Here is a 24,523-nt window from a genome sequence, read left to right as displayed (position 1 = left end):
ATAGTAAAAAAACAATTGGTATGCCACATAGATGCTACAGTGGCACTGCTGTCCCAAATGGAGCTAGCCAAAGCTATATGTGCCATTTTTTTAGTTGGTGGGAAAAAATAGCGCCAATGTTTCAGCTCTTACCGCCATTTTTTTCGCTTGGCGGCAACCCAAAAGCGCACTGGTTGGGTCTTAAAAAGAAATCTCGCTCGTTCCAGATACTGTTCTTCTTTTACCTCCTGAAGCACTCCCAGTCATTTTCCCCCCAACTCAAAGAAAAGCAAGCTCAATCCTCCACAGATCCAGCAGTAGTCAAGCAATCTAACCTTCACACCCACAAAATCGAAATCTCCTGCCTCAGATCCACCCAAATCAGTCAAAGATGTCTCTCTGTTGGCCCCCATTTGAGCAGATCTAATCCTCCAAAAATCCCCTCTCCATCTACTAGCTTGTGATCTACTAGCTTTGAAAATTCACGGGTCCTCCTGTTAATCAAGCTGTTGATTCTCTGCTGCATCCAGATTACGTTTCACTCCATCGAGTGAATCCTACTTCTGGCCCAAGGCTCTTCTGCTCTCTTCTCTTTGGTTTGTTATTTGCTCTCTGTCATAATTTCTTTAAAGAATTTTATTTCCTTCTGTATTTGGTCTTTTGGCTGCCTTTTACTTGGGCCAGATCTATACTTTAGCAAATGTCTAAAAAAAACCTTGTATGTATCTGCATTGGACTTAAATGGGTTGTAACTCTTCTGTTTCCTTGCTTTAGAGTGGAACAAATAGACATACACTGAAAAGCTTCTGCACTTATTTGGGACGAGAGAACGAAAGGCAGTGGTATCAATAATCATTTACAGTTTAATCTAGACAAGGAGGAAGTAAGTACATTTATTCATCAATTCACCAATATATGTTTGCATGACATGCAATTCTTTCCTCGTATATTTGTTGTGATTATTTTTTATGGATGAACAATCAACTTATTATTCTTAGGGACTGACGGACTGGTATGGTTATTAGGAGTGAATTGTTCTGCTCTAGCTAGTTGAGATATAAATGATGATATGCACATGCTATAATATCATAGAGTGAGACTATTCTCTTTTAAGTGCAAAGTTGAAAAATACGTTACCTATCTGATGCCATACAGTAAACTTTTAATAGTTAAAACCATTAACAACCATGAAAAAAATTGTTTCAGATTAATTAAGAAGATTAACCATGTCACTAGAAGAAGAGCGCAGTTGGATGTATAGTGGGTGGAGTGATGACGGACGACACTCTCAGGAGTGGATGCGCAACACAAATAATTTTTTGGCTCATGCTTTTCAAGGTGTTCGTAATGCTAAGTTTGGAATTCCCTGTCCTTGCTCAAAATGTCGCAATGGAGTCAGGCGAACAAAAAATTTAATGACCACTCATCTTTGTCAATGGGGGTTCATGCCTGGCTATTTTAGATGGACTGAACATGGGGAAAGACATGTTGGGGTGTCTAGAATAGAGGAGACTTATAGTGCCGCTGACCGCTTAGATGACATGTTGGGTGACTTTGGGGATGCAGTTCATATTGATAATATAGATGAGGAGCCCACTGCAGATGCCAAAGCGTTCTATTCCATGTTGTCAGCCGCACAAGATCCGGTTCACAATTTAACTTTAGTATCACGTTTAACTGCAGTAACACGTTTGATGGGCATTAAGTCACAGCATAATCTTGTACTTAGCTTGTTTGGAGATGTTCTGCCACAAGGACATATCATGCCATCTACATTATATGAGTGTATGTGTCTTTTAAAAGGACTCAAAATGCCATATGTGAAGATTGATGCTTGCTATAATAATTGTATGCTGTACTATAAGGAGAACAGTGACAAAGAGTACTGTGATTTCTGTGGGGAACCTCGGTATGAAATTGTTCAAGAGGAAAACACAGGTAGAAAGCGTAAACCAATTCCACGAAAAGTTTTACGTTACCTCCCATTTATACCAAGATTGCAAAGGATGTACATGGAGCCGGAAACTGCAAAGCATATGCAGTTTCATAAGGAAGGGAAACGCGTTAATCCAGGACTTATGGTGCATCCATCTGATGGTGAGGCATGGAAAGAATTTGATAAGATCTTTGCTAACTTTGCAATGGATGCACGTAATGTTCGTGTTGTATTAGCTACAGATGGCTTCAATCCATTTAGTTTTGGAGCTACACAATATTCTTGTTGGCCAGTTTTTGTGGCACCTTTGAACTTACCTCCGTCTCTCTGTTTAAAACCAGAAAATATATTTCTTAGTCTAGTGATCCCTGGACCAAAGCATCCTGGCAAGAACATGAACGTTTTCATGAGACCACTAGTTGATGAGTTAAAGGAGGCATGGCAAGGGGTACAGACTTATGATAGCTCTCTCAAGCAAAATTTCAACATGAGGGTGACCTATTTTTTCTCTGTACATGACCATCCTGCATTAGGCATGTTTTCTGGATGGTCTACACATGGTAGCTTGGCTTGTCAAGAATGTATGGGGGATATTCATACAATTTGGCTAGACAAAGGGCACAAGTATAGCTGGTTTGATTGTCATAGAAGATTTCTTCCCCTTGACCATGAGTTTAGGGAGCAGCATAATACATTTCGAAAAGAGACAACAGTGCATGACATGCCTCCACATAGGTTAAATGGGGAAGAGGTGCTAGCATATATGAATAATATCAAAGAAAACTCATTTGAGGGTTATGGCGAGACACACAATTGGACACACATTCCTATCTTGTGGGAGCTGCCATATTTCCCTAAACTTTTGCTTCGACATAACATCGACGTCATGCATAATGAGAAAAATGTTGCTGAAGCAATTTTTAATACATGCCTTGATATTCCCAATAAGACTAAGGACAATATCAAAGCTCGCCTTGACCAAGCTGAAATATGCAATAGAAGTCATCTAAACCTTGTAGAAAAACCAAATAACAAGTGGGAGAAGCCTATTGCATCATTTTGCTTAACAAGGGCCCAAAAGAAGGATGTAATGAAATGGATTATGGAGCTCAAATTTCCAGATGGGTATGCAGCCAACATAAGGAGAGGGGTTAACATTGAGCAATTAAAAATACATGGTCTCAAAAGTCATGACTACCATATATTTCTTGAGCGGCTATTGCCTGTTATGCTTCGAGGGTTTGTACATAATGATGTTTGGGAGGTATTAGCCGAGCTAAGTTATTTTTATAGATTGCTTTGTTCCAAAGAAATAGATTCTGTCCAGATGCTGAAATTGGAGGCAGACATTCCTGTCATAATTTGCAAATTAGAGAAAATTTTTCCCCCAGGGTTCTTTAATCCAATGGAACATCTAATGATACACCTTCCTTATCAAGCAAGAATTGGAGGTCCTGTTCAATATCGTTGGATGTATAATTATAAGAGGTATATAGCTCAGTCTTTGAATTCTATCCTTTCCTATTACTTATTATTATCATTACTGTTATAAGGAATAATTTGTTTCAGTTAGGTCGATGGTCTGACAGACTTGTTAATATAGGTTCATAAAAAAGGTTAGACAAAAAGTTCGCAATAAGGCACGTGTTGAAGGATCAATTGTTGAGTCCTATCTTGTTGACGAAATTTCAAGCTTCACTTCCCTGTACCTTCCTGAAACTATATCTAACTCACGAAATCAACCTCACCGCTATGCTCAACATTCTGTTATGAGCACAAGTAGCCTAAGCTTATTCCAAGTTAGGGGATGGAAGGTTGGAAGAGGGATATCTAGAGTGTTAACTATGGAAGAATACAAGACAGCAATGATATATATTTTGACAAACATGGTTGAAATGGATGAGATTATGAAGTAAGTTGTCTAAATCTACTATTAACAGCTAAGTTCTTAAGTACTCATATGATTATATAAAATATGTAGAAAATTTGAACGTGAACAATGGAGGCGCTCGAGACCACCAAATCAAAAGGAATTAGATAGATTAAGGCGAGATGGAGATGGTAATAATAAACCCAGCTTGCTGGATTGGTTCAAAACTTTGGTATGTGAAACCATATGTGCTAGTAATCAGTGCCTGCACCAAGTTTTCTCAAAACAAATTTGGATCTAATCATGTGTTTATGAATTGCAGTGCATCAAGGATGCAAGCATATGTAATGAATTGCGCCACATTTCACGAGGATGTAGCTTAAAAGTTAAGTCATATGACATGTATGAAGTTAATGGGTACAGATTTCGATTTGAGAAGTATGAAAAATCTAGGGGGAAGCTTGCTACTATTAATACTGGGGTACTTGCTATGGGAGTTGACGATATTACTAATGATGAGCTTGAGTATTATGGTTTTATCAAGGACATTATAGAGCTCAAATTTGATGGTGATAATGAGTTTGCTCTTGTGTTGTTTGAGTGCCATTGGTTCCACCCAACTAATGGAGTGAGACACTTGAACAGATTTGGATTAGTCGAGGTAGCACATGCATCATCCAATCCTACCAATGAGCCTTTTGTTCTTGCTAACCAAGTAACCCAAGTTTATTATGTTCCATATGCATGCACTTCTGATGAAACTCTTAATGCATGGTGGGTTGCCTACAAGGTGGCACCTCTAGGTAGTGTACCAACTCCCTCAATGGATGATTACAGTGATGCACCTCAAACAACTATAGATGTCTTTCAAGAAGATGGTTTGCAAGGTGACTTATTTGTACAACTAGAATTTGGCCTTGATAACATTGCACCTCGAGGTTCAGATGAGGTTGATGACCCAGATGATTTGTTTGTCCTAACGAATCAAGAACATTCTGGTAGTATAGGGCATGATCATCCATCTGATAAAGACGAAGAAAACATGTCTGATACAGAATCATGTCCTGAAATATATGTTGAAAATTACCAAGAAGACATTGATGATTTGTAATTTTATATTTTAGTATTGGTATTATAAATATATATTGTGAGTGCATTCAATTCACCAAACAATCCTCCCTTTCCTTATTTATAACTTTGCAATTTACAATATTGTCTAATTCCCATATATTTATTATTTGTAGGATGACACTTGGAAGAAGGCAATGCCGTCCTATCGAGAACTCAGTAGCTATTGAGAATCTTATTGAGGATGAGGGTTACTTACGGGGTCTTTTTGAACTTCCACCTGCTATTCCTAATGAGAAAGATCGCCCATTGATTGAACCTGATGGCAATACGTAAGTCTTTTTCTTCCCCACTTGAATCCCATACAATACTTATTTACATACTAAACATATATTGCTTCCTTCTAGCCACTGGATTGAACTCCCTATATTACATAAAGGCCGGAAGCCAGCAAGTGTATTGTCATGTCTCCTAAGGGAATATCATCCTGGAATTGTTAACTACAAAGGAAAAACATTGGTGGCAAAGAAATGGCTGCATTATGAAGCTCAAAAGGACACAAGTGGCCGTTCTGTTGCCAATGAAGTTGAAGATAATTTCTGGGTAAAATAAAATTCACCTATTATATATTCTTTTTCCATTGTTTCTATGTTTCTGCACACATTTTTTAATTTCATATGATAGTTATATAAGATACTGTGAACCTAATTTACCTCTTTTGTGCACAGCTAAGGTTTAGGTGTGAACCTCAGCAGAAGCTGCAAGACAACATGTTGGAAGGTGCTGCAAGGTTCTCATCACAAGTGTCATGTACTATGCTAGGATCAATGCCATAATAGACCACTGTCGCAAAGTTGAAAAACAAAAAAAGATATCAGACAAGGCTGCTGGGCACTGTTATCTACTAAGAAATGAGTACATAGCACAAAAACCTAAATGGTGCACTCAGGAGGCTTGGGCTGTTCTAGTTGATGAATGGTGTGATCCTTCCTGGATTAAAAAATCAGAGAAAAGTCATGCCAATAGAACCAGCTCAAAATATAAGCCTCATAAGGGTGGTTCTAACTCCATTGCGACAATAAGACAAAAAATGGTGAAATGTTTAATCTTAACTTGTTTTCGTTACATAAACTCCAAAAGATAGCAATTTAAATATTTTTCTGGTTAATTTCACAGTCTATGAGAGAAGGGCGGGACATAAGTAAGATTGAGGCGTGGGTCTACACACATAGAGGGGCCGATCCAAATAACCCTGATGAACTGAACACTGAGGAAGCCACCGAGTGTCTGGTACTTGCTTGTTTATCTGATTTATCATGTGCACTAACTTATTTACTGTGATGTATATGAACACACATTTGTTATTGTTGGAGATCATGCATTTTAACATGATTTATCATTTATATGGGCAATCATACAAATTTATTGAATTTTGTTTTGTAGAAGGATTATAGAACAAATGTTGCTAGATTACGTGGGAAAGAATACAATTGGAAGAATAATCCTGTTGATCCTCAAGCTCTATACAATTGCTCTGCCAGGAAGGGACATGGTAGATGGGCAACATTTAATGGGCTTATTAATGATAAAGAGGCTATTGATGAGGTTAGAGTTGGTAGAGCTTCCTCCGTTGTTCGTAAGCGTCTTTGTCAAGAACAAGATGAAAATGAGAAAAGAAGGCAGTCTGAAAAGATTCGGAGAACAGAGGATCATGCTAAGAGTGTCTTATCATGGGGTTTAGGCTTGTATGATCATTGCAATGGCATGCATAAGCTTCTTGTGGTGCAGTACTCTACCTCTACTCACAATACTAATTTTATTCAGGTTTATCCTAAATAAACTATATTGTGTTGACACACACTTATTGTTTTTAGACTCTTGCTACCAACCAAGGTGTTCCTGCTAATGAAATTCCACCTCCATTTCCTCCACCACCATCTCCTCCAGGCTCTCCCAATGAATCTCCTATTCTTGTATGTGCAGTTCTTGGTACACATTTTTATTTTTTTGATGCATTGATGCATTCAGGCCATCGGTGTTCTTTATTCATAAGTGTCTGTTTTGGTATTAATAATAGCTACTTCCTACTTCCAATCATGCAACACTTTAACTGAAACTTAGTTGTGGCCAAGACATTTTCCCATATAGTTATCCTAATACAATGGTTTTATCTGAATTTAGCTGAAATTATAAAATGCTATGCAAATAATTTGCATGAGATAATTGCTTGCCATGAACAAGACTTATTTCATATTTTGCATGTTAAAAAGGTGTAACAAAAAAACATTTTTATTCAGGTGAACAATTGTTTAGGTTAAATTATCATGTTATTGTCCTATGTATATTATGATTTGTTTAACTTTGCATTATCACTAGCTGATTATGATGTAGTTGAAAATTTTCTCTGTAAAACAATTATATGATTGAACCAATATATTTATTATGTTATTATCTTCTGATTGAATTTTTCTTATTTAGAACATGGCCTGCAAATTACTAATTTTGCAATGGACCTATTTTACAGCATGATCATAACATGATTGCCCTTGTTGAACTGGAAAACCAAGAGAGTGCATTCAATGTGGTTGCTAAAGGAATGTTCGGAGGCTACTTAAGTGCAATGTGCAACGAAGCAGAAAGTTCCTCTCCAAATTTGGATGATGAAATTGACCCATTCTGATTTAGTCTCCTTTAAAATATTAAAACTTGTTAGCTACTTAATTAGTATTTTTTTGGTCCCTTGTGGACAATTACTCTGCTTTAGCAACTCTAGCTAATGCAGGTAATGATTATTATTCTTTTGGTCCCTTGTGGACAAGCATTCTGCTTTAGCAAGTCTAGCTAATGCAAGGAATGAATCTACGCTACATGATGATCTTTTGCTGGATTGTAGCCAACATGAAAATGTTGCATAGGAGTAAATTCTATACATGTAATAGGATAAATTAGTTGAGACTATCAAACCCAGTGGCATTACTGAATTTGGACTTGAGTGTCGTATGGCTAATTGATCTAACATGTTTTTACATATGTGTGTATTAATTTCATTATTAATAAAATACCACTTTTAGTATGCACGGACATGCTATTATACTAGTAATAGAGAAATTATGAAATATCCACAGGAAATGTTTCCCTAGGGTGTAGATTAAACTACAAACCCTAGGGCTATGTACTTTCCATGTTGGCAACCAAATGCCATGTAGGAAACCTGAGTTTTAGTTCCCTAGCCCCTGTAACCATAGGGAAAGAATTTGTCCCCTTGAGTTTGAAAAGAGGACTCTAGGGAAACACTTCTTTCCCCACAAGACTTTCCCTAGATGTAATTCCCTAGCATAATAAGAAGGGGAATAATATCCCTATGGTTTTTTTCTTATTCTCTAGAGTATATGTCACTTGGGAAACTCTTGATTTCTAGTAATGACGTTAAATACAAGTCAGTAATTTTATAAAAACAAATATATATATATATATATATATATATATATATATATATGCTATACAACGCTTTGAGTGATACGTAATGAACATTGCGGGATACACCACGACCAAACTAGACCCCACACCACCAACAAACAGAGCAACCACCACACCTTTGCACGTTGCAGTTAAATTTTAACTTTTTAAACTACTTACAGGGTGCCCTCGAATAATTAAGGTGAGTTAAGCTTTGACTCCTTTCGGTCAAATTTTAACTTACTGAAGCACGAATACAAGCAAGTGAATGCGAGTTAATTTTTAACTCAAAAACACATTGCACACATATTGATTATTTTTTAACTGACACCTCCACCACCAAGCACGCACATCACGCTATTATACAATACAGTTAAAGTTTAACTTATCAACAACACAACATATGCTAGACATATGAATTAATTTATATCTAACACACTGGTGGTGGGGTTGAATGTGTGATGAAAGTTAATTTTTAACTTCTCAACCAGTAAACGCACACATTTCTTTTATATTGTCATCAGTTAAATTTTAACTTCACAGTGTATTGTAGTGCTAGGAGGAGGGCGGGCTTCTATCAGTTATTTTTTAACTCCACTAGTTTTTGTTGGGGGTGGTGGTGGTGGGACTGAGGTGGGCTGAAGTGGAGGTTGGTTGGTTGATCGTTGTGTGACGTGTTACGTTGCTTCGTAGCACGCAGCGTTTCTGTGGCGCCACCGTATATATATATATATATATATATATATATATAGAAACATTATTTATCAAAATTTACAAGGACAGGTCGAATTATATTCTAGAGCGTGAAATAATGGATTTAGAGCATATAACTGATATTACAGCAGGCCAAGCTGGAAATTTCCCACAACACACACATGCAAAGACCTAGCATCCCTCATCATATATCCGACCCCTAGTCAACCTTGTTCACCTCTTCCATTGAATTCATATAGGTGGTGTTGCGGACTCCATCTTTGCCTTCTTCAGTGTTTCCCGTAAACTTTCCAAGCATTCGTCCGCGGCCCTCTTCCTCTTCCACCGCAGCATGAGATTATCAGCCACGTCTGCCGGTGCCCCGCCGATTTCGTCGAGCACTCGACCGATTTCATCGTTACTCTCGCGCCGCAGCATGAGGCTATCGGCTACTTCTGCCGGAGTCGTGTTGGTCTCGTCGAGCAGTCGACCGATTTCACCGAATAGTGAGTGGTCGTCAATCTCCAGGTAGGTCTTGGCGAGCATCTTGAAGGCCTCGGACCGGCAGTAGGACAGCTCGATGAGCTTGTCCATCCTCCCGCTGCGGATCAGCGCCGGGTCGAGCTGGTCGACGTGGTTCGTCGTGAACACGAAGATCCGCTCGCTGCCGCACGCGGACCACAGCCCGTCCATGATGTTAAGCAGCCCCGAGAGGGTCACTTTGCTTTTTCCGATTTCCTTATCGCACACCTTTATCAGAACATGGTTATCGTTTCCCTCACCGCCGTTGGCTGCCTTGCCCTCCTTCCGCTTGGTGGAGAGTTCAACATCGATCGCGTCGATGTCCTCAATAACGATGATGGACTTGTCCGTCGTCTCAAGGAAGAGCTTCCGCAGGTCGGCGTTGCCGTTGATCGATGTTAGGTCGAGGTCGTAGACGTCGTAGTCGAGGAAGTCGGCCATAGCTCCGATCATGGTAGACTTTCCCGTGCCCGGTGGCCCGTACAGAAGGTAGCCTCGCTTCCACGCCTTGCCGACCTTGGAGTAGTAGTCCTGCCCCATCTTGAACGCTGTAAGATCGTTTATGATCTCAACTTTCTTCGCGTGGTCCATGGCGAGATGGTCGAACGTCGCCGACGGATTGTATGGCACATTGCTCCACGTGGGCCTCCCGTTTACGATGTGGTTCGTGAACAGTTGCCTCTTTTTGTTCTCGGCGATTAGCACGCGCCACTGCTGGATGATGCTGGGCAGGTACTTGCTGAGAACGAGCTGGCGGTGGCGCTTGTGGAACACCAGCCTGTAGCACCGTGGCTCTTCGTCCGCGTCGCGGCCATGGAGGGTTATGATGGTGCTCCCCCGGTTCTTGGAGGCCTTGGGGCACAACCTCCACCACACGCGGGCACCGTCGAAGCTGTCGGCGACCTCCTGGTTCTCGTCCAGACTGATAACCGGGTCGTCTTTGCTGCTGTAGCTGAGCTCGGCCTTGAGCCTGCTTGCACCCTCCAAGCGCACGCTGCTCATGTAGGTGGAGACGGCGTCGAACAGCTTGTTCCGGCGGAACCGCTCGTCGCCGTACTCGGGGACGATGACCTGCTCGTAGGGGTTGAAGTAGGACATCGCCATGGGGACCAAGCTACTGATGATGTACCTAGCCTCCTCATGGAAGTGCTCTGGCATCCTGGACCAAAGCAAGCCGACGCCAGCCATGGCCGACCCGAACCCCACCCACTTCTCCACAGATAACGCCATGTATGCGCTCTTGCGGTCGTGTGCTTGTTTACGGTTAGCTTCTGTGGCGATGTACATGTGTGACCCCGCTTTATATAATTGGAAAGTTTGGCGATTTGACGACGACGCGGTGAGAACGCACGCGGCGTCCAAGTTGGAAAAAAATTAGGTGCGCGGGGGGCGCACCCCCACTCGCCTGCACTCTCTATCCCGATGGCAGACGCGTGTGCACACCACGGATCGGACGGCAGCCGCGCACTCGGCTCCCATCGCACACGCCGAACAGATCGAAGCGTCTTGCGGCTCGGCTCCCAATCGCACACGGCGGCTAGCCCATCTACCATCACGCTCTGTTCCCCTTCGCTGTCTCGTCCTAAATTATATTTCTTGTCCAGATCAACTTATCATAACAAAATTCACTTATTGCATATTTTAGCCCGGATTACGCTACAGTGTGCATTTAGTGAAATTAGTACATATGGTGCTATATATGCATGGAGATCATAATTTGTCTGGTTACTCCAAATATATTTGCAGTTCAGATCAACTCATCCCCTTCTAGATTTTAACCCAAATTACACGATATTTTAGATTTAATTTTTTGAGCGAATTAGAGAGACAATCATATTTTATTTAGCACATCCATCGTATTGCATATTCTAGAACAAACATACCATATATATTTCAGATAAAAAGTGTACAGATTACGGAAGGATAAAAAGTGTACAGATTAATGAAGGATACAGTGTATAGATTTTAACCCAGATTATAGAAGATTACAGAACGAGCGCGATGGGAGATGGGCGAGCCGCCGTGTGGGATTGGGAGCCGAGCCGCTAGACGCTTTGATCCGTTCGGCGTGTGCGATGGGAGCCGAGCGTGCGACTGCAGTCCGATGCGTGCTGTGCGCACGGGTCTGCCATCGGGAAAGGGAGTGTAGGCGAGTGGGGGTGCGCCCCCTGCGCACCTAATTTTTGGCTGTCCAAGTTTCGTCGAAGCAAGCCCGCGAGATACTATATGACTTGCTCTACATGAAAATGAAATTTCAAATTGCAAGGGGCCTATCACCATGTTGGTCTTAGAAATACATTGTGGGTGGAGAAAAATATTCCATAGGCCTATGTTCAGCTGGGCGGATGCGCCTAACGATTTGGTTCGTTTCAAACTTCTTGGTTAACATTCAAAGTTAAAATTAATATATTTTAAATAAGGGATTTTTTCCAGTCATTGAGAAGTATTTTGGGATACCAAAAAATTTAGTTCAAAATTCTTATCAATAAATTAAATTTTTATAATGAAAAATATGGTATCTTGATATACTTTTTTAAGGATGTAAAAAAATCTTTAAATAATGAATCTTATATGGTTTATTGGCGAAATCTGCTTACTGGTTTACCGTAATCGGCGTCTCAAACTGTGGAACAGGATGCCTTTTTTTTTCAAGTCTTTTCCTTTAACATTTTCTTCAATAAATAATATAAATCTAATTTTAAATTTTATAATTATCGCGTGCTAACGGTGTTTCTCATTCATATAACCTAAGAGTACGTAAGCTCTGCCGAAGATATATATAACTAAAAAATATAGCAACTCGATTAATCCTTAATGACATCACTTCTACCCACACGAATACAATAGCTCAACCATGCTAATTATCTACCAAGCCAGCATCTAATGGCAACGATCCGTATGTAAACAAAGAGTAGGTAGCTAGCTAAGCCACTCTATTCCTTCTGGTGACCTAATTCATGCATGAAATAAATAATGAGCAGGTAATTAAGTTATTATATTTTTTTAAAGCCCATTCCCTTTTGAATTAGGTCTAACTCCAAGAAATAGAAAAATTTAATTGAAAAAATCTAAAAAATGTCATTGATAAACGTCTAACTCCAAGAAATACCATTGACAAGTGTGAGTTTTAAAAAATGTCATCGTACGTACAAACAGATTTTTCTAGAAAATGTCATCGTCGTTAGGATTCCATCTATTTCTGCTATTAATACAATATTGATACTATAGTATTAAACGGAAACCTAACGGTGATGCATAACATTTCTTAAAAAAATTGTTTGTATGATAACATTTTGTAGAACTCACACTCATCAATGGTATTTCTTTTGTCACTGGTATTTGTTAGAATTTCTTAATTTTAATTTGCCAGATTTTTTAGGGTGACATATCACTATATAAGTGTTCCTTGTTGGTTTATTGGCGAAATCTACTTTCTCGTTTACCGTAATCGGGCGTCTCAACTGGTTGAACAGGATGTTTTTTCCAAAATTTTCATATAACAATTTATTTAATAAATAATATAAATCCATTTTTTAAATTTATAATAGTTAATACTAATTAATATATTAGTGGTGCCCTAACTGTTTTCTCATTTATATAAACTAAGACATAAGCTCTACTGAAGATACAACTCGAAAATATAGCAGCTCAATTAATCCTTAATTACATCAGTTCCCCGTCCGCGTCCCCCAGTTCCATAAATACAATAGCTCAACCATGCTAATTTTCTATCAAGCCGGCCTAGGGTTGCAATGGTGCAGGGCTGGGCTGAGGATGAATGGAACCCGCCAGGTCCTCGGTCCTGATCAGGGCCCTGAATTCCTCAATATGAAGCATAGTGCACAGATTTGTACAAAATATTGAATGGGAGAGAAATTTATGATCTACTGTTATCTGTTGTATATTACACTGACTCGTGAGTATATTTATAGGGTAAATAGGAGATAGAAACTTGGAGTACACTCCTACAAAAACCATTTTTGCAAACGGGTTGGCCGGACTGCATGCGAGAGACGCATGCAAGAGAAGATCTGCAAAGATCACGATCTCCGCATGCGGCCGGCGTAGCCGCATGTGAAAATCGGATTTTCGCATGCGGCCGTTTAAGCAGGCAGCATGCAAAAATGAAAAATTGGGAAAAAATAAAAATCCCCAAGAAAAACCCTAGCCCCACACGCCCGAGCTCGCCGCCGCCGCCGCCGCTCGCCACCAGCCGGATCCGCCACGCACGAGCTCGCCACCACCCGCCGCCGAGGTCATCGTCGCCGCACACAAGCCGGATTTGCTGTGACTGAGCTCACCGCCGTCGCCGCCACTCGCCACCACGCCGGATCTGCCGTGCACGAGCTCGCCGCCACCCGCCGCCGTCGTCGTCGCCTGCGAGGTCATCGTCGCCGCACACAAGCCGGATCCGCCGTGCCTGAGCTCGCCGCCGCCACCCCCCGATGTCGTCATCGTCGTGGGGACATCGTCGTCATCGCACCGGAGCTAGATCCGCCGCCCCCGACCTCATTGTCACCATGGGGGAGGGCACCAGCGCCGGATCCGCGTGGGAGGAGCCACCTTTGAGCTCGTCGTCATCGTGAGGGTGGGCACCGGTGCCGGATCCACGTGGAAGGAGGTTGGCCGACCCCGGATCCGCCGCCCCCGAGCTCGTCGTCGCCGAGGGGAGCTCGTTGTCGTCGCCGCGGGGGAGGGTGCCGCCGTCCCTGATTGCCGCCTCTCGAGATCACCGTCACCGCCTCTCGAGACCTACGCCGCCTGCCTCTCGAGCTCCCGCCGCCGTCCTCCGGCTGAAAGTTGATAGAGAAGCTGAGAGAGAGGAGAGGATTTGTGCGAGAGAGAGGAGATAACTGAGAGAGAAGAAGAAGTAGATAAGGTCATTGGCCGGTGTGAGTCAATTTTGTTTTGAATGGCTGAGAGGGAAATAGGAGGCCCGCATGTAAAAATGGAGCTCTTATTTTTACATATGGACCACTTAAGCGCCAGCACGTAAAAATCGTGTTTTTTAGAATTCAAAATGATTTTTATGACATTAAATCAACTCATGTCTAAAAGTTGTCAAAAACAAAGTTGTAGACCTCATTGAGATCTACCAATTTTATTTTGGTCATTTGTCCATCAGAGTTTGGTTGGACTATACAAAATTTGAATGTTAAAACATAAGAAATTCAAATATTTTTTCAGGTAGTAAATGATTTCAAATGGTAAAGTCATCAATAATAAAGTTGTATAACTCATCAAGATCTACAAGTTTTGTTTTTGTCATTTTTATATTTGACTTTGTTTGAATAGTTTGAATTTGAATTTCAAAATATGACAATTTCAAATAACATTTTCAAATACTAAATAATATCAACTGAAAAAGTCAGTTTTGGTTGGTGAAACTCGATGCGAGCAGGCTTGCTCAATGCTCTTTATGCTACTGCAGAGCACAGTGGCGTGGTTGGTGACATGGTGGGAGCAGCCATATGGAATAATGCAGTGTTTTTGTTATTTGCTCTTGTTTTGCTTAATATGAAATAATGCGGGTTTTGTTCTCACTGCCTGTACATAAGATACTAGATAAGTGGTCAGCTGTTGGTACATAAGAGACTAGATAAGTGTTTATTTATCTTCTTATAAAATGAGATGTTTGAGTTTGCTGGTATCCATGTCATTTTCATGCTTACTGCTCTAAACCTCAAGTAAATGCAGCGTTATATTGTATTCTTAGAAGCAATAGGATGACTTGCAGATAGATATTTTAGTTCTCAGTTATTAAACATGAAAATGTAGAACCCATCTAGAATCTTTGTGAATTGGATTCTTTTATTCCTATTGTCTCTTCGTTTTAGACTTTGTTATGCAACGTGAAAAAAGGCCTAGCTTGGTTCTGAATATTGCTATCTGTTCTGATGCTTCTAGCCCATGTCTTCATATATTTTGTTGTATTTATAGACCCCTGTCTATCTAAAAATGTAGAACCCATCTAGTTGCCTGTAATGTTATTGGTCATTATTTTCAGTGCTATCATTTTCATTCTCTGATATAACTTTTTATTTAACAGGTTGTTGACTTCTCCGGAAACACCACTTTCTAGTTGCCAGTAATGTTTGCATCTTCTAGCTACTGGTTGAATTAAATAAGGAGCAGACATCTATGGAGGATTTAAATGGTGATAGAATTGATAGACTCAGGGAATTAACCAAATGAATTCGGACAACATTATCGATGTTATTGCAAGATTTTTCATTAGGAAGATGTTCTGCTATTTTATCTTTCTATATGCTAATGATATATAGAAGTTAAGAGTAGAAGTGTACCTTTATTATTGAGGTTTAAGACTCCTGTACTGATTTACACGAATTCCATACTTAACTATCGTTAGTTCCTTCATTCGAAGATGACACTGACTCAATTAATTGCCACCTAATCCTCATTATTTTTAGGTATGTTGCCCCAGAGTATGCTAATACTGGGATACTTAACGAGAAGAGTGACGTCTACTGTTTCAGAGTGCTACTCATAGAAGCAGTGACCGGAAGAGATGAACTATTGTTTGAATTCTATTGTATTCTGATTGTATATGTTATTAGTTTTGAATCTGAGATGTATGAGAAATTGGATTAAATTTGGTGGTCTCAAATTTAATGGGTCTGTTTAGTGAGATTGATTTGATCTGATGGTTGACAAAACGGGCCAGTTCTGAAATGAGCCTATTTTAAAATGGTTCAGTTTAAAAAAATAATGGGCAACCATTAAATAATTAATGGGCCAATTAAAAAATTAATGGGCTATTAAAAATTAATGGGTCATAAAAAATAATGGGTTGTGTAAAAATAATCGCTGACGTTAGCTGTCATGTCATTGATGATGTGTCAACATCCACATGGCAACCATCTGTGACGTTTAATTTCGTCACAAAGATTGGGCTTAGGCCGGACTACATGAGACCAAAATCGTATGACGGTTAAAAACGTTATAGATTGTGTCAATCCGTGACGATTTTTGAGAAAACGTCGGCAGATTTAATCCGTGACGCTCAATAGATGACGATAACTAGAATCGTCACAGACATTTTTATGATGAATTTTCAGTGGTCCATGATGTTTTTTTTTCGTCGTAGATTAAATAGATTGGTGTAGTGTTTTAATTGATAAAACAAAGTCACAAGAAAAAATGCCAAATAATAGCAGTAAGAACAAAATAATATGGTAGAGAATCATTTTAGAAACATTTAGAAAAAAATCATCTAATTTGGAGTTCATATGAGTGAGATACACTAGTTTCAAATTTTATTTTTGCATGTGGCCCCCTTATGTGACCCGTATGGAAAAATCGATTTTTTCATGCGGGCGCTTAAGTGAGCCGAGCTCTCTTAAGAGGCCCGTATGGGAAAATTGATTTTTCCATACGGGCCACTTAAAGAGCGGCATGCAAAAATAATCATCGATTTTTGCAGACGCTTGCGGTCCGTTTGCAAAAATCAAGGGACCTCATACAGAAAAATCACTTTTATAGTAGTGGTACAAGATAAATAATCTATCATATCTCTCTAAGATTTTATCTTTATCTCTAGAGTTTCTATTGGACTATGTTATCTCTAATCATATATATCTATATCTCTAACATTCCTTCTTAATCGTAACGAGAGCAAAGCGAACGATTACGAGTGGATTTGAAATCTTGTGTTTCACTATTTTTTCTTCTTTGTTTCTCCATCATTAATTGCATCTCTGGTGGATAATTCTGCACCTCGGTGACTGTGTCCCCTTCTATATCATCTCGGTCCTCCAACTTGGTAACTACGTCCCTTTATGTGTCATCCCTTGTCTCTCTCCTCTATTCCTCCCGCAGTCATAGCGGGAGTGTCATGGATGATAGCGATGACACAAACGCTTTTGACTAGAGTTGTCGAGGATAATTTGTTGTAATTTTCGTCGAGTTAGCCTATCATGTGATAGCCGTGGTCGTTGTAGACATGACAGTTGATGTAGCCACATATAGCCGATAGCGAAAAAATTGAAGACAGAGCTACGATCATAGATGAGGCACCTTGCAGATGTCAGAGGATGCTGTTGAAAGCATCTTTGTATATGTTAGAGGATGTCCTTGGATCATCTTGCAGATGTCAAAGAACACTGTTGACGTCAGGTAACCAGTTTTTGGTTGAACTCTATGCGTCGTGTTGGAGGTCATCACCATAGTGATGCCAGGTTGATGCAGTCTTTGCCCGTCGTAGATGACGCGGTCAATGCTGTCATTCGATGAAGCGTCTTCCAGAGATTCCTGTCAGAGGACGCGAGATGAATGTCCATCGTTGTGGATAAGGAAGCATCGTGTTGCTCCCATATTAGTGTAGACCATCGGTGGTGTTACTTCGATACATGTTGATACGGATGTGAAGATTCGGTGAAGACGTCGACCGCTTGATATAGTGCTTACTTGTTGGTTGATTGATGTCGTCACATCTCTGCTTCTGCCGCGTTGAAAAAGATGATGATCGATGGACGACGTCCTTGCCATCTTGCTGTTGAATGATTGAAGACGTTGAACGATGGAACGTTCTTGGCACCGAGCATGCATAGGCATCACCGATCTGTTGGATGGGCTCGCCGGTGGCGAGCTACCGCCGGCGTGTCGACGTTGACTCAAACTCGACAACTGGTATCAGGATCTAGCCTCTAATAACATGTAGAAAATATTAGATAGAAGAGAAATCTATGACGTATGATCTGTTGTATATTACACTGACTCTTGTGGCTATATTTATAGGATAAATAGAAGATAGAAATTTAGAGTACAAGATAAATATTCTATCATATCTCTCTATAATTTTATGTTGATCTTTAGGGTTTCTATTGAACTCTATTATTTTTAATTGTATGTATCTATATCTCTAGCGAGGTTGACCAAAATAAAACATAAGTTACTCACGCTCTCAGTGATCAGCGTCGAGTGGAGGCTGGCAGCGACGAGATGAGGCCGGCCGCATTGGGCAGAGGCGTCAAGTATTCGGGCGTAAGACGTCGGTGTCAGGCGGCGAGCTGAGGCCGGCGGTGCTGGGTGTTAGCACTAATCTTGTTGTCCTGTGTTGAATTAGCTAATTAGCTTGAGCCATGCCATATGTTGGACATGTGCTAAGCAGTCATGCATGTATGTAATAGCTAAAAATGTGATGTGTTCACATTAAATTGTTCACGGTTAGTGGTGCTTGCGTGCATCAATTAGTTAGCTAAACTAATTAGTTAGAGTAGAGTAGCGGTCAGCGGGTGAATGTGTTGCATGAGTTAGTCTATGGCCATTAGCTAGTGCATGCAGTAGGTAGCCGCAGCCATGCACGCATTAATTAGTTGTTAGCTTGTGCATGAAGTAGTTAATTAGTGGGGCAGTGCATGTACTAGTTAGTCGTGCGCGTACGTAGTGGTGTATCCACTCGGCTATAAATTAGCCCTGTGATGTACTAAGCTAAGTGAACAATGAAAAAAGATGTTTGTCGTAAGAAGCTTGTGTCCATCCTTATTTCAGCCATCTGCAAGTGTGTGTATAGCTATACGTGCTTTGCCGCCGCCGGTGTTGGTCGCCGAAAATACAATGTGTGCCTCCGCTGAAATTTGCTACTCGTGCGTATGTATCTCGTGTGAGTTGCTACTTGTGTGGGTGTGCCATTTAATCTTTGGGCCAAAGCTAACATTGGGCGACTCGGGCGAAGGGCAGAGGGCGTTGGGGGCGAAAGGTGGCTGCGGAGGGCTGGCGGGCGGAAGGCGACAACAGGCGAGGACGACTGAAGGAGGCACAAAGGGCTGAGGCAGCCAGAGGGGAATTTTTTTTTATTTTCTAAACATTTTGTATAAATAATTTTATTATAAACCTCGGATAAAAACCGTATGAACTTTTTAGCTATGCCAATGCTGGTGCCATGGCAAAACAACGCTATCACGCAGTCTGATTGGCATGGCAATCATGCCACGCTAGTGTCAGTGGAGTGGCAAGACAATGCTGCCACGCCACTGACAATGGTGTGATAAGCCTATCACAACAAAAACTCTACATAGTAGCTTTGTTTTGCCATGTCAGTGTTGGTGGCGTGGTCAAAAAGTTCATACGGTGAAAATATTTTCTTCCAAAGTTTAGTAATAAAATTATTTATTAAAAAGGTTTAAAAAATAAAAAAAATCGCTAGAAGACGACATGGGTGAGTACATGGACTGGATGAGATTCATACTCTCAGGTTTGCTATTCTTGGGCCTGGCCCAACTATTTTTATTTTTTTTAAGAAACTCAGGGGGCCATGGGCCAAAATCGTCTAGCCCTGGCCCCAACCCCGATTCCCCGTATGGTCAAAATCGTCCCTAGCCCCGTTGGGACGGGGCTGTGTGGAGCCACACCCTTGACGGGGAATTTGGCAAGCCAGCATCAAATGCCAACGATCCGTATGTAAACATAAAAGTATGTAGCTAGCTAAGCCACTGTTACTTCTAGCGATTTAAAACTTGGGTATTAGAAATGTAACGGTGTAAAAAAAACTATACCCAAAATCACACTAATTGGCTTATATAATATTGAACACTAAGTGATTATACGATATATAACACAATATGCCAAATTGAGCCTAAAGTCATATTTAATTGAATAACAAAAGCATCTGACTGTGATCAGAAGAACGGTTGCTATTGAGATTGTCCTCACCTTAAGTTTCACCTCGATTTTTATTTTGAGTTGTCTTCTTTGAAGCACTTCTTTCCAAAAAAGCCTTCAGATCAATTGCATGCTCCCTCCTCCTTTTCATTTCGAGACCTAAATTGAAAATAAAATGACCCATCAACTGTTGTAACATTCTAACTTCTAACTTAAGAAATTGGCAATGCACCGTGCACAAAATAAAAATTACTAGTTCATGCAATCATACTTCAATAACAAAATGAAATCAATCAGCTTGGAATCATACTTTAATAACAAAATGAAATCAATCAATTTGGAGTTTGCTGCTTGCTAATTTGCAATATGGACAGTGGAGTACAGAGTGCTGGACGAGTTGGCGGTTGACGGCTGCCAGCTGGACTTAGGACGCCGATGGCGGATGGCCGGCTGCAGGTCGGCTCGCCGCGACTGCGCGACGCCGGCGTCGCTGCCTTGGCCGCCTCGCCCCCTCCCGGCTCCCGCTAGGCGCTAGCCCGCACGCTGCCTCGGCCGGCGGCCGCGCACGCTCGCCGCCCAGCCCGGCGGCGGCTCGGCCCCGTCGCCCGTCGTCCGACTCCCCGTCCCCGGCGACTGGCTCCCCGCTCGGCGGCCTCGCCGCCTCAGCCGCTCCCGGCGGTGGCTGGACGGCTCCCGGCCTCCCGCCTCGCTGGTCGCTCCTGCTCGCCGCCTACGCCTGCCGCCTGGCCGCCAGCATCCGCCGCGGCGCCGCCGCCTTGGCCTCTAGTCTCCAGCCGAACAGGGACCATGGGACGAGCTCAGGAGCAGCCGACCAGACCAGTCCCCTCCAGTCCCCCACGGCTCCACCTCTAGGGTTAGCAATTTTTGGGCCAAATGGGCCGTGGGCCTATAGGGGGAGGGGTCAAAAATGGCCCAGAAAGTCTATTTTTGGCCTGTTTGGACTGAATTGGGGTTTTCTTTTTATTTTTTTGAATATACATGTGTATATGTAGTATATATTGAATTTTTTTGCTAAAAATCCTTGGTATGCATCTGAATACCCATGAATTATGGTGGGCCCGCCCATGCTTCTAGTGACCTAATTCATACAACAAATAAATAAAGATCAGGTAATTAACTTTTATGTTTTCAAACTCCATTCCGGATTCTTTCTATATAATATGTACTGTAATCTTATTGCGAAGAACACACAAATTTAATTTGCCGGATTCTTTCTATATAATATGTACTGTAATATGGTACGACATGTAAAATCATTTGACTACTAGGAGACACCGTAGCTTTATATGTTTTATGATAAATTATCATACCACGCGGTATAACCATTATTTTAAAGGTGATTTACAATACTATCATTATGATCAGTAGTAAAATTACCCTAGACCATTTATATATCCTCTCTAACCTCATGGATCCTATCTACTTATATCACCACTGTCACTACCTATAATACAATATTTTTTTGTATGAGTAGTAAAATTCAAAGATCAATGCACGAGCTCATTTCTATTGGTAGTTGTATTAATATTAGAATACTGCCAGCACAGACCAGGTACCCCAAGGAGACTAGGGTATGGGAAAATATTCTAAGGTCTAACGTCATATGCCGGTCTAGTACTTGCATACCCAGAAAAGATAGACATATTTCTCAATTAACACAAAAGTTCAATCCAAATGAAAACTTAAGACACTCTAACGATACTTTAAGAATTAACTAGTATATTGCCCATGCGATGCAACGAGATTTTATTAAAAAATATTATTGCCATGTTATTAAAGTAGAGCTAACAAAATTGGTTTGATATATAAGTCCTAGTTTTTTTTAGTTTTAAAAGATACGAGGGAGTTGGTGGTGGGGTAGGTGGCAGATTCACCACCACCCACTACCACCGCTACAGTATACAAATATATCTTCGCAGTCAACCCACAAGATCCCAAGTAGGCCGTACGAGGTGTGACCTTGTTAACGCTAGCCGTTGGAGAGAAAAGCGGGGAGAATAACCAAGTCAGACAAGAATTGAGGCAATCGGGCTAATCGGCTAAAGAATGAATCGGATAAGGCCGAATGGCCGATGGACAACCAATCAGATTAGGAGATGAGTTCGATTGGGCCCGGAGACGACGCGGATAGATTCGGGAAACGAATAGAATCCGCATAGAGCAATATTTGTAAATATTAGAGCTTGTTTTAGGTATTTACTTTAAATAAAGTCCGTCTGTAATAAGTTAGGTATTAGATACGAATAGGTATCCCATTATAGTTAGTTTTAGGGGTATAAATACAACACCCGTAGCTTGTAAAATCATCAACAATCATATGATCAATACATCTTTCGGCGCATCGCCACAATCTTCGACATGAGCGAGTTCTCAGCGCGAAGTTTATTAGTTTCGCAATGTGAATTTATAATTGTCAATCCATCGGATCGGCTAGATAGAACTATCTCGATTTAGGTTGATCTTCTATCTAGTTTGTCCGATGGTTTATTTGAGGCTTACTATTATTTCGATCTATTTATTAGTTTGGAGTAGTAGTTCGTCATCGATCAAGGTTTATGTTGGTACTTTATCAAATCTGTCAGTATAGATTTTGTGCGCATGATACTGTCTCGGTTTAGTCCGATCAATCTCATTTACCGAATCTAAGTTTATAGATTACACCAAGTGTTTGTATGTACCTTTTGCTGGAGTTCTAGTCGGCATTATCCCAAGTAATTTATCGGTTTACTTGTTAAGCTTGTAGATTATCACATTTTCTGTAGTTATATCGTTCTAGATTGCATATTGTCTCGGTTTGGTCCGATCTATGTTAGTTTGGTCCAATTTGGTTCTAGAAGTTTGTCTGATCTATTAAGTATTCTGCAATTTACATTGATTTCATGCTTGGTTATGCTTAGACCTAAACTGCTTTGGTTTAGTCCGATCTTCTGGATTTAGCGTGTGTATGCATGCAATTATTTAACATTGTTACATGCTTGTGATTAGTCTAGTAGTCTAGTTTTACCATGTTTAATCTACATTGAACCCTATTGGCTACTGATTGCACATGCGATAATTGCTAAAATAAGGCGATCGGCTGGTTAATCTTGAAACTACCTCGGTTAAGTTCGATCTTTCGAGGGAGGCTAGTTAGTTGACTTGTTTGGTCGTTATCCCACTCATAATTCAGCCGATAAGGTACGTTAATCTTATATATATATATCATGAAATTCCTGCAAAGCCGAATGACATAGTCCATTGGCTAGGGTCCTAACGCGATATCGGCTATCTGGCCGATATAATCTTTGGGTTTAACAGTTTATTTGTGTTTTTCATATCTTGTCAGTTACAGGATGAAACTGACTGGCACACCCATATTTCTGAGAATTTAGGTCCTGTACTAAAGCATTCTTAGAATGACTTCCAGGCCTACGTGTGACATATCATCACATCAGTTTTTGATGTCAACAGACCTACGATGGGCTGGGCTTGACTAGGGGGGAGTGGACCACATGCATGGATGGGACATCGCATGTGGGATGCTGAAAGGCCAGCATGCCATGCTTAAATGAAATTTTAACTGCCCTCCACTGGTCAACACTTGTGTTGTTATTCAAATGTGTATCGGCTGATAGTCTACAAGGCAGAGGGGGTTCGAAAGGACCAAAATGGGGAAATATAAGTGAATTTCAAACATTTGCTCAACAGTGATAGTGATGTATTTGTCCATCCATTTATTGTTTTGACACAAGCTTCTCATGTATATTATGTACAAGAGCCTATTAAAAAGATTGGCATTTTGTGATGAATTCAGCAGCAAGAAACTTTTTTTTAATACAGATGCTAGGACTAATGAAGATGATATCCATGGTTCTGAATAAGAGCCTCAAACTATTATATGTTTTCTATTGTTTAGTTATGCTAATATGACTTTTTAATATTATTTTGAACAAGCAAGAAGTCATGCCCAGAAATTCAAAACTAGAATTTCCAAATGAAATGTGTATTAAATCTCTATCTAGGACCAGCCGGGATACACAATTGACAATGTAACATATTGTTCCATGTCTTATAAATAAATAAGATAGTTTTGCGAGTACTAGTATACTCTTGTTCTTGCGGGGCAGCGAGTCCAAGCCATAGGTAGTCTCGACGGTGGGATGAACCCTACTCATGTGAATTTTCTCCATATGACTCGTACTCCAACTCTGATGGGAGAAAATTGAGCAAGGCTGAGTACTCACCACGGTACATAGCAAGTCACACCTGAGAGAAGAGCTAGGAATGCAATTGATACCACGGGAGGCTAATGCTTATTTTGCATAAAGCAACAATATTGAAAAGAAATGAGTAAATGATTAAATAAAGGAAAAAGTATG

At 40.8% G+C, this 24,523-nt stretch overlaps 2 protein-coding genes across 7 annotated transcripts; one reads left to right on the top strand and one right to left on the bottom strand.

The window, feature by feature from the left end:
- The first annotated feature begins 215 nt into the window (after positions 1 to 215).
- Positions 216 to 7,923, top strand: LOC107305368. Of its 6 annotated transcripts, none has more exons than XR_005812933.1 (13): positions 216 to 575; positions 754 to 862; positions 1,186 to 3,403; positions 3,519 to 3,827; positions 3,897 to 4,017; positions 4,108 to 4,932; positions 5,030 to 5,185; positions 5,293 to 5,456; positions 5,582 to 5,946; positions 6,030 to 6,143; positions 6,297 to 6,635; positions 6,728 to 6,826; positions 7,378 to 7,923. XR_005812933.1 is itself a non-coding variant. In XM_040529505.1 (10 exons), exons 6-10 carry the CDS (start codon positions 5,662 to 5,664, stop codon positions 7,531 to 7,533), a joined length of 993 nt encoding a protein of 330 aa, XP_040385439.1. In that variant the 5' UTR covers positions 3,528 to 3,827; positions 3,897 to 4,017; positions 4,108 to 4,932; positions 5,030 to 5,185; positions 5,261 to 5,456; positions 5,582 to 5,661; the 3' UTR covers positions 7,534 to 7,918. The 6 variants fall into 6 exon arrangements, 2 of the variants coding, with proteins under 2 accessions (XP_040385440.1, XP_040385439.1); XR_005812932.1 differs by having other exon boundaries at positions 5,261 to 5,456; XR_005812935.1 differs by lacking the exons at positions 3,519 to 3,827; positions 3,897 to 4,017; positions 4,108 to 4,932.
- Positions 7,924 to 9,093: 1,170 nt separating this feature from the next.
- Positions 9,094 to 10,811, bottom strand: LOC102718053 (AAA-ATPase At3g28610-like). The gene has a single exon (XM_006665070.3). The coding sequence runs from the start codon at positions 10,809 to 10,811 to the stop codon at positions 9,255 to 9,257; it is 1,557 nt and encodes a 518-aa protein (XP_006665133.3). The 3' UTR covers positions 9,094 to 9,254.
- Between the last annotated feature and the right edge of the window lie 13,712 nt (positions 10,812 to 24,523).

Source organism: Oryza brachyantha, chromosome 12 (genome assembly GCF_000231095.2).
Source record: "Oryza brachyantha chromosome 12, ObraRS2, whole genome shotgun sequence".
Taxonomy (NCBI): domain Eukaryota; kingdom Viridiplantae; phylum Streptophyta; class Magnoliopsida; order Poales; family Poaceae; genus Oryza; species Oryza brachyantha.
Note: the sequence above shows the minus strand (reverse complement) of the source record. Positions and strands in the feature narration are given on the sequence as shown.

Coding starts and splice junctions, on each gene's coding strand:
- LOC107305368 (XM_040529506.1), top strand. CDS start 5,662: ATGTACTATGCTAGGATCAATGCCATAATAGACCACTGTCGCAAAGTT. Junction 6,144..6,296: donor AGGAAGCCACCGAGTGTCTG/GTACTTGCTTGT, acceptor TTTGTTTTGTAG/AAGGATTATAGAACAAATGT. Junction 6,827..7,377: donor CCAATGAATCTCCTATTCTT/GTATGTGCAGTT, acceptor CCTATTTTACAG/CATGATCATAACATGATTGC.
- LOC102718053 (XM_006665070.3), bottom strand. CDS start 10,811: ATGTACATCGCCACAGAAGCTAACCGTAAACAAGCACACGACCGCAAG.